At 36.5% G+C, this 16,052-nt stretch overlaps 1 protein-coding gene and 1 long non-coding RNA gene across 2 annotated transcripts; both read right to left on the reverse strand.

The window, feature by feature from the left end:
- Window positions 1–2: 2 nt before the first annotated feature.
- Window positions 3–1,809, reverse strand: LOC107693357 (uncharacterized). Its single transcript, XR_001634728.1, has 3 exons — window positions 1,460–1,809; window positions 1,200–1,229; window positions 3–85 (listed from the first exon to the last, which is right to left on the reverse strand). It is a non-coding gene; the product is annotated as an uncharacterized LOC107693357 (long non-coding RNA).
- Window positions 1,810–3,140: 1,331 nt separating this feature from the next.
- LOC107693358 (intermediate filament family orphan 1-like) lies at window positions 3,141–13,099 on the reverse strand. Its single transcript, XM_016492707.1, has 9 exons — window positions 11,871–13,099; window positions 9,490–9,550; window positions 9,262–9,357; window positions 8,951–9,091; window positions 8,035–8,225; window positions 7,632–7,749; window positions 6,889–6,981; window positions 6,600–6,730; window positions 3,141–5,856 (listed from the first exon to the last, which is right to left on the reverse strand). The coding sequence occupies exons 1-9, from the start codon at window positions 12,848–12,850 to the stop codon at window positions 5,700–5,702; spliced, it is 1,968 nt and encodes a 655-aa protein (XP_016348193.1). The 5' UTR covers window positions 12,851–13,099; the 3' UTR covers window positions 3,141–5,699.
- Window positions 13,100–16,052: the final 2,953 nt, after the last annotated feature.

The following is a 16,052-nucleotide window of genomic DNA, read 5'->3' on the forward strand; positions in this document are numbered from 1 at the left end:
ACGGTTGCTGGTGAGGTTGGGTGGGGCGGGAGGGCCCCCTTCACCCTCTGGGGCTCCAGGGCTTGCATTGGCATCTGGGGCAGACCTGAGGGAATAAGGGACAGGGGTTGGGAAGACTCTGAGGTTTCCTCTGCACCACTGGCTCTGCATAGGCTCAATCAGACACATGAGAATGTTCAGCCCCTCTAAACAAATATTATATTATAATAATTTTACATTAAATTCCTAGGATCAAAGCACAACAATGTATGAATAAACAAATTAGAATTGGGCCTCAATTCAGGCCATGGTGCAATTAAAGCTCATTAAAATAAGAAACTGTAAATGAAATTTGCCATAAAAGCTTAGTTTTCTTTAATTATACACACTTACCTTACATCACATTAAATTACGTTTACAGGTGCAAGTGTGCAAATTAAAAAGTGTGAGGCGTTCTGAGGTTCTATAAGGCTCCCGAAAATCAAAACAAAAAGGTCTTATAGTTTTACATGAAAATAAATAAATAAAATAATAATAATAAAATAAAATAAAAATCAACCGTGTTTTGTTTTCAAACATTTTAGTAAAGTTAGTCGGATTACGTTAAATACACGCTTGCTAACAGAAGTCCCGAGGTAACCATAGCAACTGTAGTTGTTCGATAACTTTGTTGCGATTAGCAAGACTTTAGATAGACAAAACACAATAATAAAGAACTTATGTGCTTTGTTTAAAACGCATTGCCGATCATTGATGCTGTGATAACTGTGTCATGTGGGCGACAAAAGTCAATCTGGATTGTGCGAGACGAGCATTAACGGCATGGGTCGCTTAAATTACTGAAGGGCATCGAATTAAGTGCAGGTACATTTTGTGTATGGACCATGATTTAAATACGCCTCTCGATGCAGTTTCCCCTAAATTCCGATAGATGGAGCAGGGCACTAAAGTCTACGCAATTTTTGATGTATCAGCTTAAAACCCGAGAGATTTTGCGGTGCTGTTAACGAACTCTCTTGCAAAGAACCTTAGGCATTTGCTAAATATAATACAGAGATCACAATAAATTGCGTTTTAATAACCCAACTGGTAACTTATAGCAATACATCTCAGGCATAAAAAGTGGTTTAAAAATAAAACCCCAATGCATACTGAATGAATAAGAGATTTTGCTTTACACTAGCATTTTGTTTGAAATAGTGGAAATGTATTGTACTCACATTTTGCTGGCAGGTGCTTAATAAAACAGACTGTCGTCACCAAGGATGCAGAGAGAGAGAGAGCGAGAGAGAGAGATAGAAAGATGAAGAGAGAGTCAAAAGCCAAACTGCTTATATTGACGATAAAAAACATACACAAGGGAAAAAAACCCTAAATTTCTCGTAATAAACTCTACATCATTGCAGTATATAATATCCCCCTGATGATGGAAGCATGAAGCGATGTCTAGACCGCGTCATCACAAAAAGTGTTGCATTACCGAAAGCGCCTCAGGCGACTAAAGCCTCGAAACACAAATCCAGTCTTCCGTATGAAGAGCTTCCTTCAGTTGTTCAAACTGGATGCGACTATATATCCTCCTGAGAGCATGTATTGGAAAATATATATATATATACGCAGTCAAGTGACGACTTAATTAAAATGACAGGCTTCAAATTTTGTTAGGCTGTTGAAATAGCAGTAAACCAAGAGACATTAGCATGATAAACGCTTCTCTAGAACGGTTTAAAACGACCTGGGCGAGGAAAAAAAATTGTCCTCCCGTCTCTGCATGAAAGTGTATGTATGCCTGAGTGAGAGAGAAGGGGAGGGGATGAGAGAGAGAGAGAGAGAGAGCGAGAGAGAGCACGAACACTTAAAGTGACTCTCTCTCTCTCTCTCACCCCTCCCACTCCTCGCGGTAACGTTAACGGGACAGCACTGCGGTGGTTGAGCATAATGTAGCTACACTTCCAACCCCCCTCACAGGCCTGGGATTTTAACTGTAAGAAAGGAGGAGAGGCACAAAAAATGGGTGTAGCCTATGCTTTAGAACAGGCCACCATCATCTCAGAAGTGATGCATTGAAGCATTCTGCTTGCATAAAGCATGATCTGCACAGTTAAACAAGCCACAGACAACTTTCAAGGGAATATGCTGGATTCGTTTATGGATGTGGCTAATGCAAGCATGCAAATCCTTCCGAGCTGTGACGTGAAATCTTTATCTTGAACGCAATATGCCTAAATAATCCTAACTAAATGGTAAAAGCTCTTTAGGCAGACATATAGGTTAGCATTAGTGTCGTTTTGGCTGCGTGAGCAGCAAAGGAAGCAGTGCAGCCAATAACAAAGCTCAGCAAAGTGCTACAGACAGTTCAGTCGCTGTGGTAACAGCATCACTGTAATGACTGCTGAGCTCACAGCAGCAATCAATGAGAGAAATATTCGGCCCTGTGCCCAAACTAAGAGCTGACCACTAATGACAAAACTGTGACTCAGACAATCAACAAGTTTAATGAGTTGGAAACAGAACAATCAAGGAAGTGCTGTTTTTTTTCCGGTATAGTGGATGAATCATTCTGTCATCAAATTAAACATTTCTCATATGAGAGTTTAGGTGAAGGTCTAATTTCTGGATATAAGATCCTGTAACCTAATGGACTGAAGAAAGCATTCAAAAATATTTTTGGGAAATTAACTCGTGACATGTCCATGAACATTAAGATTGCGGGTTAAAATAACTACCAATGTCACTGTTACCACAAATCACAATATTGCACAATATTAAGCAGCACAACTGCTTAATATTCACCATTAATAATAATAAGTATTTCTTGAGCAGCAAATCAGTTTTAAATTATAATAACATTTCACAATATTATGCTTTTTTAACAAAAAAGTCACTATTTTAAATAAATGTGTATAGTTCACTTAAAGTACAAATATTCAATGTGTTTTAAATTAAGAATTATGTGTAAAATAATTATACATGAAAAAAATTAATGTAGTGACTTAATTTCAGGCACTGGAATTTATGTAAACTACAAATTTACTGAAAACATTCTTCCTCTAATACAATGGTTTATAATTAATAAGTTAAGAGTAAGAAAACATACTTCATGCAAATAAGCTCAGAGAACGAGCAATGTTTTCACTAAAATAATTTATTTTCAGCTTGCCCATCTTAATATCTGTACACAATTTTTCATTTTCTGGTTTGAGACCATCTTTTCAACTTTCATTGATCTAGATATCAGATATCTAGAATCAGAACAATTTCATATTTGTAATAAATAGTAGTCTATTGCGCAAAAACATATAAACCAACGGCAGAGTTCAGAAGCCCTTTTCTAACATTGCCTCACAGAACCAACAAAATTTTGATCAACAACTTTGTTCCTGTGTTTTGAGGAATAAAATCCCCCTAATTCGCATTCTATTCATAACACACTGAGAAACATTCATTTTAAACATTCATTAAATTACAGTTCTCCTTTTTATATTAACCACTTAATTTAACATCATATTACAAACTAAGACTTTGGACCATGTTGAGCCCATGACCTTAGATTGTAATAAATGGCATAATATCACTTTGTTCTGTACACTGCAGATCACACGGACCTGCTTACATTCATGTTAATCAAAGCTACACTGCTGCATGAGTTGACATGGTCATTTACTGTAGGCTATGACTGAATAATCACAGAAGAAGCTCTGTTGTTTCCATGGTTGACATCTACAAGAAAATATCTACAACTATTACATGTTGCTGCTAATGAGAGTTAAGCAGACAGACATTATTAGTATTATTATGAAGCTTGTGAAGCAGATGTGCCAGTAAACGCCTCAGCAAGTGCCTTCAATTATATACAATAATACAATAAACTTTCAAAACCAGCCAGTCCAGACTTTTTAAAAATCCCCCAAGCACCTTGATATACAAATATGTTAGTTGAGCTTTTCCTTTACAGTTTGTTTAGCCAGTAATTATCAGTAAAGCACTGATAGCTTGATAAATATAGAAACAAAACACAAGATAAAGCAAACAAACGACAGGTATATCCAGCATGCTGACTCATAATTAGATTTATGAATGTTAAGTTTCTTCAGTAAGTGATTTGTTGGGATTACAATAAAAAAAAAAGAAACAAAAGTAAATCCAGTTAGTCCTTCAATTTAAACTGCTCTTTCGGACTCTGAAGTCTTGAATTGCTTTGGCTAAAATTGTGAAATAAATATTGAGATCCCTTTTATTCAAATAAATAAATAGATAAATAGCTTAGGAGAAGTTCAGATGGAGAGTGGAATAATGTGGAATACATCGCCCTCAGCAGCACTTAACATGTTCAGTCATCACTTATGCATAAGTGCATAATGACTCTCATATTGACTTTTTTGACCTAACTAACCGATTTGTTTTGGCTTTTTATTTACACTGACGTCACTTGCCATTTCTGTTTTTTTGAGCCAGATGCATTTTGAGAATGACCTTTGTAAACTGTTTTTGTAACCTGGCCCTCAAAGAGTGAATCTAATTAAATTCACTTAAGCATCTGTATTTGACTAATGTTAATGTTACTAACTGGCTAAAGACATTGACTGAGGCTAAGCGATCAGGTTACAGTGCATAATGACACAATGCTAAAGATTTAGACATCTTCAACCAAGAAACACAAATAACAAGGCCAATGATTAGTCATCTGGCCTTCACCCACGGCCCAAAATCACAGAATAAATAAGAAAATGAAAGCAGACACCCACACACTTCACTTCAGTGTGCACTTCACGCCAAAGTGTTGAGCACTAAATACTGGTCCCAAAATGATCTCCACTCAGAGCTGCAAAAAGTTGCCTGCAGGCCTATTTAAATATCACATCATATCGCTGGCATCACTGGGAGCTGATGCATAAACTGCTAAGTGCTTGTTCAAAAATTAATAACTTGCACTTATTATTTGAGTATACAAGGTTAAAAAAACCCCTATTGTTGTGGTTAATTGGGAAAAAAAAATTTAGGGGAAAAAAACAACTTGTAAAAAGTGCCTTGTGTTTGCTATACTATATATAAACTAGCAATTCTAATGTTAAATTCTTTTTAGTTAATTTAGTAAAATTCATATAGTTTCCTATGTAATTTTAAGTAAAACGTGATGATACAATGGTAATTCAGAAACATTTCAGGTGTTTCCTTAACTGTTTTCCTTCTCCATTCAAAATGTTGCAAACAAAACGTTTTTTTTCTTCCAATCATCAAACAAATGCCAGTTTCTTTTTGACATCATTTTCCAGGAAATTACATCATATTATAATGAGGTGCCTTCTTAACTAGAACATATTCTTTAAAGTCCTCATTTAAATATCTTCCTTAAATGACAAATTACAGCGTTCAAAAGGTACTACATAACAGGAATGACCCTGGTGTTTATCTGCATAAAATAAATAAAATGATGTAATCTAGAAAGAGTGATATCACATCCAGCCTCACATTTTTGGCCAGAATTAATATAATGCTACATGCTGGAAGGGCAAATAATGGATCTTTTTGACTATTAACGGTGTATTCCAATAGAGGGCACTAGTGAAACCACACATATTTACTTGCCTTTCAGAAGGTAACTATATAACCCATTTACTGTGGATTCTTGCTGCAGCATCACAGTCTCTGTTATGAAATGACAACCACCATACGTTTATAATTGCAGCTATTTCTGTGGTGCTGGAGGGATATAAATGCTCCTAAGCCTTTTTCCATGTGTGGTCCGGGACAGCAGAGTTCGACTGCAAGTCATAATACGGGTCAGTGCTGTCAGAATTTGCCGCAGTTGCTTTTTTCCTCTCCTTCTCCGCATTCTCTCCTTCCTCCACAGCACCCGAAACAAGAAGAGGGAATTTTCTGTGAAAGAAGGGAGATGCAATGAGTGATGACAGAGGGTGTGTTCCATTCAGAAATAAACATGTATATGGCTTCACTCTCCACAGAAAGAAACAAAAGGGTGAATGGGTCAAAAACAACATTAAGAATGCACTTTTATTTAATTGTTCACTTTTGTTATCCAAGCCTGCCACTGGCACAATCACACCTTCAGTTGCAGCTAATTTAAAATCTTTACACATCATTATTGCATCTCTAATAATCACTTTTAGAGTGCAAAACAAACAAACAAACACACACACACACACACACACGCGTGTGTGTGTGTGAGTTTTGTTTGTTTTGCATTCGAAAAGTGATATACATATGATATGATACATATGATACACACACACACACACATACACACACACACACACACACACACATGCCACCACTCTTAGTAGGAGAGCGCAATGGAATAAGCATCAGGTTTTATTTATTTATTTATTTATTTATTGTAAATAATTTTTATTTATTTATTCATATTTTGTATTGTTTAATTCACATTACATTTGGTGAAATTTATGATTGGTCAGGAATGAGAGATTCTGATGAAAAGCAACAATTTCCGGGAGAAAACAGTCCATTAATAGAGCACTACAAAAATGTTCAAGTCAAAACAGCCTTTTAAAGTAGTTATTTATGATCACTTCTGACCCGACTACATGACTATCATGATTAGTCTCTCTTCGAAGTCCTTGAGTGTGTGTGTGTGTGTGTACCTGTCTCCACTCTGAGTGATTAATCGTCTGCAGGTCTCCATCTGAACATCCAGGCCTCTTTTCATGCTGCACATCTCCATATACTCATGCAAATGCCTGTTCATATCCGACTTAGCAGTTGTCAACTCCAACTACATACAAAAACAACACAAACTTTAAAAGATCACGCAATATTGCCAAAACATCTCTCAATGTTGTTGGCCTTGCTTGATAAAAAAAAACTATTATGTGTTTGGTAGAGTAAAAAAAACATCATGTAGGTGTTTTGGCACAAGCAAAAACTCTTTACCTCAATTTGGTCAATGGTGTCTTGATATTCCTTTTCACGCGACTTGAAAAGGGACTCTGTGTCATTTATCACTTTCTCTATGGACTCCTCCTGCTGTGTGAGACAAAAGAAAACTGTTAAGTTTGAGATGTCTTGTAGCTCTTTCTCTACATAATGGAAATATTGTGCGGAGAGTGAGAGACATTCAGATGAAATATATCACTTCAGTTCAATTTCTTAAAGTTTTTTTCTCCTTCGTTTGCCTTTTATAGCAAAACTTATGAGACAACAAAAACCACCAAACTGTAATAGGTGTAGCATGAGCGCTTTCATATTATGCTTGTGTGACGGGCATTTTTTTTTTTTGTGTCGGCTCAAAAGATTTGGATAAGAAAACAAATAATAGTACAAAAATAAAGCAAATCAAAAAAAAGAAAAATGAGATGGAATAATGTATAAATCACAACCTTTTTTTCAAAGTAGCAGCGACACCAGAAGATAAAGTAGGCTTTTTACTACAATACTGTAGTTATTTTTCTTAAAGCAACCTGATGAGATTTGATGACTTGGTTTAATAAATAAATGCAATGTGAATGTAAACTTCAATTTTATATCGGATGTTTAAATGACTGTATGTTTAGTGACATAAATGCATGTTTGTTTTTTTCAGGTTTAACTGGATCCATTTTATACATAAATTCATCATGCCAATTTAATTTCCAAAGTCCATCACTGCAGCTGAAATCAATAAAAGACAAACGTACTTCTCCTTGGTTCTCAACACTGAAGGTGTATCCTGGAAAATCTTCCCAGAGTAACAGAGTTTCCTCAGTCTCTTCCCACGCAAGACTGTCACAGTCATCCTCAAACTCACACTCACGCCTGTGGCATAAGACCAAACAGTCATTATCGTAAATGATTAGAAACAGTCTGTATTCAAATCCAATTAAGTGTGTGATCTTCAAAATAACAACACAAACCAGAATGCATCAACACTATCATTTAAATCGACCATTTCTTTTCATTAGAAGTACTATTCATTTAGTCGCTGTGCATATCATCTTGCTAATTGAGAAGTAATTTATTATGCTTGAGTAAAACTGATTATCAGCGCTCATTATTCCACAGCATTCTCTGACATTTCAGACGTTCAATGGCGCTACTTACAATTGGTTGAGCATTCTCTGCATCTCCTCATTGATCTGATTGGCTGATGAGCAACAAAGCTCCACCTCCTTATTCCCACTCTCCTCACTTTCAGAGATGCTTGCTGGTTCATCGCTCTCATTCCCCCTGACTGTCTGTGCTGCTGGTTTTCGAGGACGGCGGGTCAAGGTTGACGGAGGTGTGGCTACTTGCTAGAAAACCAGAAATCATTCTGATTTATTTGAAGTCAAGCTTTTTTGTAACGCTATGAATGTCTTTACTGTCACTGATTATACTGATTGATTAATTAAAAATAATACTCTTATTGACACTCCAGTATTGAATACGAAATAAATTACATATGTGACCCTGGACCACGAAACCAGTCATAAGTAGCACGGGTATATTTGTAGCAATAGCCAACAATACATTGTATGGGTCAAATGGGTCGATTTTTCTTTTATGCCAAACATCATTGGGATATTAAGTAAAGAACATGTTCCATGAAGATATTTTGTAAATTTCCTACCGTAAATATATCAAAACGTAATTTTTGATTAGTAATATGCATTGCTAAGAACTTCATTTGGACTTTAAAAGCGATTTTCTTGATATTTTGATTTTTTTGCACTGTCAGATTCCAGTTATATCTCAGCCAAATATTGTCCTATCCTAACAAACCATACATCAATGTAAAGCTTATTTATTATTGTATAAATCTCAATTTCAAAAAACGAACCCTTATGACTGGTTTTGTGGTCCAGGGTCACATATAAAAATGTTATAAAATATGAAAAAAAAAATTAAAACCTTAAAAGTCTTTGAGAAAGGCAGGAAGTTACGAGTGGTAAACAAATATACAGAAACTAAGGCATAACTAATCTCCTAATATATTTCATGTAACTGCAAATGCAAACATTGATGATGAAAGACAAACCTGGAAGATCTGAATCATGTCTTCACAGTTTCTCTGCTGGGCTACATCACACAGACGAGCCGTGATGTCAATCCTGCGACAGATGTCCATGTCCACTTTCATGGCCTTCTCCTGAATCTTACTGTCCAAATCAGAGTGATTCTACAGGAGAGAGGATGTGAAAGAGAGTGGAAAGAAAGAACGAGAAAAACTGAAACAGGATCGATTACTCTGCTAAGTCATTTGTGGGACATCATTTGACTGGAATAAACAATATTGGCTAAATGAGGTATTTTTCAGGTCAGGTCACATGAATGTTGTCATTAACTCACATTGCTCATGAGGCCTTTAAACAGAACCAGCTCTGCTTTAAGCTGCTTAACCCTCAGAGCAAGTTCATCCTGACACACCTCGCTCTCCTGCAGGTCCTGAAACACACACACACACACACACACACACACACACACACACACACACACACACACGTGTCAACAGATGCAGTGTAGACAGTGGAAAAGGTCTTAAATTAATTTGAGTCTTATTTTAATTCATTTAAATACCTCTTCAAGCTCTGCAACTTTTTCCTGTAGATCCACCCGCATTGTGTATTCCTCTTCCCATCTAGAATAAATAATAAAACCAGAATTTAAATTTGTTCACCATTTCAATGTTTCTCTATTGTATTCCTAGGCATTGATCATTCATGAGACTATTAAAAAAACAGACTGTAATGAATTGTACTATGACTTATTATTATAATATCATCAAAAAATACAATACGTTGTTTATTTATTTTTATAAAAAAATATTTTAAAGGGGAAATGTGTAATTTCTGTGCCACTGGCATAACAAACAGAATTGACCTTAATGATGGTAAATGCCATATTTATTTTAATGTCCATTCAATGGGCTGTACTGTTGAAAACTTTGCCTTTGATCATTCAAGAAATATTAAAAAACTGATTGTAATGCTTCCTACAATGGCTTACATACACTTTTATATTTTATAAAATTAAATGTACTACATTTTACAAATAAATGTAATTTTATTAAATAGATAAATAAATATATACACTGTACTCTTGTACACAGTACTACAATACTTGTGTATACTTTGCATAAAAACCTGTAAATATATCATTAAATTAAATTAAATTAATTTAATTTAGGAATAAAATATGTATTTTGTAAAAAAATAAAAAAAAGCAAAATATTCACTCATAACTGAGTCTGTACAGCTTGATGAAACTCGACACTCCCACGCGTCATAAAAAAGCAACCACCAGCTAAGAGTGAGTGAATCTCAGCTAAAAATAGAGTCTGTCATGTAACATGATCTAACACTTTGGGCTGCTAGTACTCTACTCGTAGTAAATCATCATTTTTTTTTGTGCAGAAAGCATGATGTAATGTGTCACTAGACTGTACGCATAGGGGACGCACACTACAGCCTGAGACAGGAAATGCAGGACTGTTCACATTCACGCTCCTTCCATTTTAGGCCATTACTGCAGTATCACTGCAGGTGTTAGAGCGGGTGATTTATGTTAGTGTAACACTCAGATAACATCCACATAACCTTCTTCTTAACACACCAGTGAATTCCACAGCGATTCCACAGACCAGGTGCCATTGCATCACATATACAACTAAAACAAAGACAAAATATAACAGAGAAAACATACAACCAAGGGCTTTTTTTCAGAAATAAACCTAACTGTTGACATAAAAAGTGCTATTTTGGCTGGGATTCAGTGGCTTTGGCAGCTGGTAGTAGTCTGGGGAGTCTGAACAGGAAAGTAAGAGAGAGATTGTGAAATTATTCTCTATTGGCATCCTGGCAGTAGCAGCACTCAGTTCAGTACTGCATTGCAGATGCTGAGGTGCAGAGGGGAGGCGGCTGAAGTTGGAGTGAAATGGATGGAGAAATGAAGAGAGAGATTCATTGGGAGGAGGGGTTATACAGGGTATTAACATAACTTTGTGTTATTTTACTCATTAGTCATGTATTCTTCTAAAACCATGCAGAAAAGTATAATTTAATGCTAATAATATTTATTCATATGTGATAATATCAATGCATTAAATGAATACTTATTAAATAACATGATATATTTAGCATAAAAAATCATTAAAAAAACTTCTGTGTAACAATAAGAGAATTAGGTAGTATTCCAATACAAGCTTACAAGCTTACAGCCTCAAAAATGAAATAACTGTCTAGCTTTAACTGCTGAATGCAATGAAAACCACTACTATATTCAGCATTTTACTATATTCAAAATTGTTTGTCAATTAAGTAATAGGGGCATAGGGCAAAAATGCCACTGAAAATAACATATATATTTTGTTATGGTAATGACATGATGGTAATGAGGTTTTTCAGTTTTTAGAAAGAAAAAAGAAAATAAAACTGGATAAGCCCTGAACTTATACAATATGTTAGCTAATAGTCAGTTAAATGGATTGATTGTGAATTCAGTTTCTCTAAACATGTGTTTTAATGACACCTAACAAAGGTACTATAAAATAATTTTAAATTATGTTAACAAGCCCTAAATAAATAAATACATAAATATGCTGTGTTCTCGTAATGAAAGAATCATCAATCATCCATGTATAGATAGGTGGAGAGACAGACAGACAACAATAGATAGATAGATAGATAGATAGATAGCCTGGATGAATAGATATATAGATAGATAGACAGATAGTCTGGATGAATAGATAGATAGATAGATAGATGGATAGACAGATAGACAGACAGATAGCCTGGATGAATAAATATATAGATAGATAGATAGATAGATAAATAATATACTGACAAGAAACAGCTACTACGGAAGTTGCGAAGCCCGCAAATTGCTGTGTTAAGGTGTGCGTAAAAATTGCACTTTGAAGCTCTCCATTTACAAGAACATCACATTGCACTCATACTAACCTCCGTTTGTATTCGTCTCTCTCCCTCTTTACCTTGGCGAGCACATTGTACAGGGCCCGAATCTCTGGGGTGATGGTGTCGATCTGGACACCCACTCCGACTGGAGGCACCCTCGACGACACACCCGGACCCAGACCCGAGACCCGCCACTCACGCCCGGTGCTGAACCTCTGATTATACGACCACACAGTGTCAGGGTGAAATCTGGGTGGAGGGTTGCTGCTACAGCCGATACCAGTATTGACATACTTCACGTTAATATTGCTGAATGTTTTTGGAGCAGGATCAATCGGGCTGATGGGGAAATTTGGGGTGAGATTGGAATTAGAGTCCTTCAGATTGGATGGGTTCAGGTTTTCTATTGTTGTACTGTTATTGGACTCGAGAGGGAGGATGGTGTTATTGAGAGTCAGTGAAAGCAAGGCTCCGGACATATATGCGGTGTCGTTCGCGTTCTGAAGGGGTATCGAGTCGGGCCCGACAGGAATCAATCCAACAAAGCCGGTTTGAACTCCAACATCTCGCGTTAAAGGCCTTTTATTTTCTACACACTCCGCGCTCTCATCCAAAGCCTGTTGCAGCTGCTTTTCCAATACTTTATTCCTGCGTTCCAGCTCGTGTACTTTGGCTAAAAAGCAGCGGAAGCGCAAATTCAGAGTTTTGAGGACGCTGATGTTGGACCCCAGGTCGTTACGCAGGGCCGCGGCGGCAGGAGGAGGAGGTGGAGACACCCGGTGGAGATAGTTACCCAGGTGCAGATATGGTGTTCCCGGAGGGGGTAAAGCTCCTAGGTCCAACCCATCTTGCCCGATGCCACTCATGTGTTCGCTTAAGAAAAGGCCCGCTGGATCGGTCCAGTGGCCCGAAGACGCGGAGTCCGCGAAGCCCGTCACCTGGTTCTGCTGGAACGGATACACGTTCTCCCCCAATACAGGATTCATTCTGGAGTAGGAAAATCTGAAATGCTCAAAGTCCGGCATGAACACTGATTTAACCGTGTGCTTTCGAAGCCGATCCTCTGAAGTTAACAAAGCGAAGGAACACTTGTCCGATTAAGTGGGACCAAATGAATGAATCCGATCAAAACTCAAGCCTTTGATTATGACTGTGACAGTCTATAATGTTACACAAGGACGCATTACGCGTATTTGCATGCCATTTGTTATAACAGTACCTTACCAGACGTTGTTTATTATCTTAGAGGAGATTAAACGCGTCTTCGTAGCGGAACGGCCAAGCTCCGGCTCCAGAGCAGAAATAAACATTAAAGGAGAACTGCGGCTCCTTCATACCGTGATCGGTTAGTAGAAGCGCCTGACTCTTGCGCAGCGCGACACTTTGTTTATTTTAGCACAATTCAACGTGTTTAGTTTAATCGATGCTACGCAATAACACATTTAACACCAGGGATTGTGTTAGATTATATTCTATTGTGCAATATTTAAGCTCAACATTTTGAATGTGCGTTTGTGTTTCTGGGATTTACGGTAGTCAAGGTGTACCGTTACGTCACTGGATGTAATTTGGCGACAGCACCGTGATACAAAACGCGACTGAGCGTGAACAATCTGAACTGTAACAATATTATTTTTTCGACGTTTTATTGGTTTTGTACATCATCAAGATCAAATACCATGGCTATACATCTAAATAAGAATATTAAAGGAGTTGCAGGTTTTTACAGATAGACAGAGCAGTGTTCAATTTCCTTTTTAAAAATAATATTTTTGGCGGAAAATTTCCATTTATGAGAATAACATTTAGATAAAATAGCAAAACATTTACATATATATATTATATATATATATATATATATTTTTTTTTTTTTTTTCCATGCATACAGGTTTTTTAATCTGTAGACACCTTTGGCCCTGTGGACCTGTGGAAAAGATTAATAAATTTAGTAACTATTTTAAAACTATTTAAAAAAAAAATAGTTTCACCAAAATGCTATTTCCACAACATATTATGTATTGCATCTGGCAGTATTCTGTTGGTCAGATTAAAGGTGTATGGATTGGAATAAGATTTTGTCAGTTATTTTATGTCCCACAAAAAACGGACACAATTACATAATATTTCACATATTTTTCTATTTGCACAATATTCACAATTTTTGTACAATTTGTGATTTGAAATGACACACTATAAAAATACTCTGCTCACAAATTCCATTACCTTGATTTTTCAAGGTCACATGTCTCATATTTTATCTTAATTGTGCTTTCTTGACACTTTTGTCTTCTTAGTAACAAAGTACACTAATGTATGAGAGGAAAAGTACTTTTATAATGGATTTTCATAGTTTAAAACTGAAACTCTGGGTTTGTGACACAGGTAAAGATATGAAATCAAATTTTAATCAATGTTTAAAAAAGTTATAATTTTACAACAGAATATATCCAAAGCCCAATTATTAGTATCTATACAGTAAAGCTTTATCCATACAGCACAGTAAACACTGTTTACAAAGTGCTTTACAGCTGAATGGTAGAACAAGCAGGACTCAGATAAACGCAAACAGAGGACTTCATTGTGTGACACTGCAAGCTCCCCTTCATTAACATATGCATCTTTAACATGACATCACAGTGCTTTTTTTACCATTGAAAAACTATTATTCACAAAAAAGAAATCACATTAATAATTTGTCCAACTAAGTCAAAGGGCCTTTAAATATGAAAGCACATGCAATACATGTCTTTTTCTATTTATTGGGGGCACAGTTTACAGGTGGATCGGCCCATTGGGAATTATCTGTGCTCCAGATGGTCAGTCTGCTACTGCTTTCATGGAGCGACAGCTGGTTTCCTTACCTTCTTAACCTCCTCGCACTCATCTAATTAGTGTAGAAAGGGGTCAGTCGGTAAATAAAAGAGCATTACGACAAACAAGTTGCCAAAAGCCATATTTTTGCTGTTAGGACAAAACAAAAGAATGAAGTTATTGTCTTCTGTGTGCTCTATGATAGAAGAAACTTTTCTTCTATCATAGAGCACATAGAAGAGAGACTGTCCACAGTGACTCATCACAGCTAGTTCTACACATAATGAGATGCTGTGGAAAGTGAGCTGAGATTATAAGAGGGGAGATGAAGGGATGATTACAGGCTTTTGCAGGTCCACTGGCAGCTCCATGACAGACACATCAGGCACTGAAATGTGAAATGCCAAGAAAACCAAGTGTCAGATTATATTTAAGCAAACAACCAGAAGTTGAACATGTATAATCACTATAATGGAAAGTGAACAGCACTTGCTGAATGTGATCACAAGACAGTAATGTCTGTTGCTTGACTAAGTTTTGAAATATAGCCATATACGTGAAACATAAATGAATTTCAGTCACTTCAACATGATTCACTGGATGTGATATATCTATTTACACTACCGGCAATATAGAGTATATAACAATATTGTGAAATATTATTACAATTTAAAATATGTTATTTTAAGATATTTAAAATGTAATTTATTCCTGTGATGACAAAGCTGAACTTCAGTCATTACCCCATGTCACAATTCTGCCATCATTCTGATTTGCTGCTCAATTATTACTATTAATGAAATTACAGGTGCATCTCAATAGAGTAGAATGTCGTGGAAAAGTTCATTTATTTAAGTAATTCAGCTCAAATTGTGAAACTCGTGTATTAAATAAATTCAGTGCACACAGACTGAAGTAGTTTAAGTCTTTGGTTCTTTTAATTGTGATGATTTTGGCTCACATTTAACAAAAACCCACCAATTCACTATCTCAACAAATTAGAATATGGTGACATGCCAATCAGCTAATCAACTCAAAACACCTGCAAAGGTTTCCTGAGCCTTCAAAATGGTCTCTCAGTTTGGTTCACTAGGCTACACAATCATGGGGAAGACTGCTGATCTGACAGTTGTCCAGAAGACAATCGTTGACACCCTTCGCAAGGAGGGTAAGCCACCAGTGTTGCCAATTTAGCTACTTTGTAGCTAGATTTAGCGACTTCCCCGTGAGACTTTTTTCAAAAGTTTAGGGACAAATATAGCAACTGCTTGGACAAACCTTATCTAAGTTCTCATCTTGCCCACTGATCTACGTTCATCTTTATATAGATCAGTGAATTTGCCATTGTGATGTCATCTAGTGACATTTAGCTACCAGTTTTAGCTACTTTCAATTGAAAGCAGTTGGCAACACTGT

Source organism: Sinocyclocheilus anshuiensis, unplaced genomic scaffold (genome assembly GCF_001515605.1).
Source record: "Sinocyclocheilus anshuiensis isolate Anshui unplaced genomic scaffold, SAMN03320099.WGS_v1.1 scaffold566, whole genome shotgun sequence".
Lineage (NCBI taxonomy): Eukaryota > Metazoa > Chordata > Actinopteri > Cypriniformes > Cyprinidae > Sinocyclocheilus > Sinocyclocheilus anshuiensis.

Excerpts from the sequence above, each read along its gene's own strand:
- LOC107693358 (XM_016492707.1), bottom strand. The coding sequence starts at position 12,850 with ATGCCGGACTTTGAGCATTTCAGATTTTCCTACTCCAGAATGAATCCT. Across the intron at positions 8,226-8,950 it reads ACATGATTCAGATCTTCCAG|CAAGTAGCCACACCTCCGTC; the intron begins GTTTGTCTTTCA and ends CTGGTTTTCTAG. Across the intron at positions 5,857-6,599 it reads ATCACTCAGAGTGGAGACAG|AAAATTCCCTCTTCTTGTTT; the intron begins GTACACACACAC and ends CTTCTTTCACAG.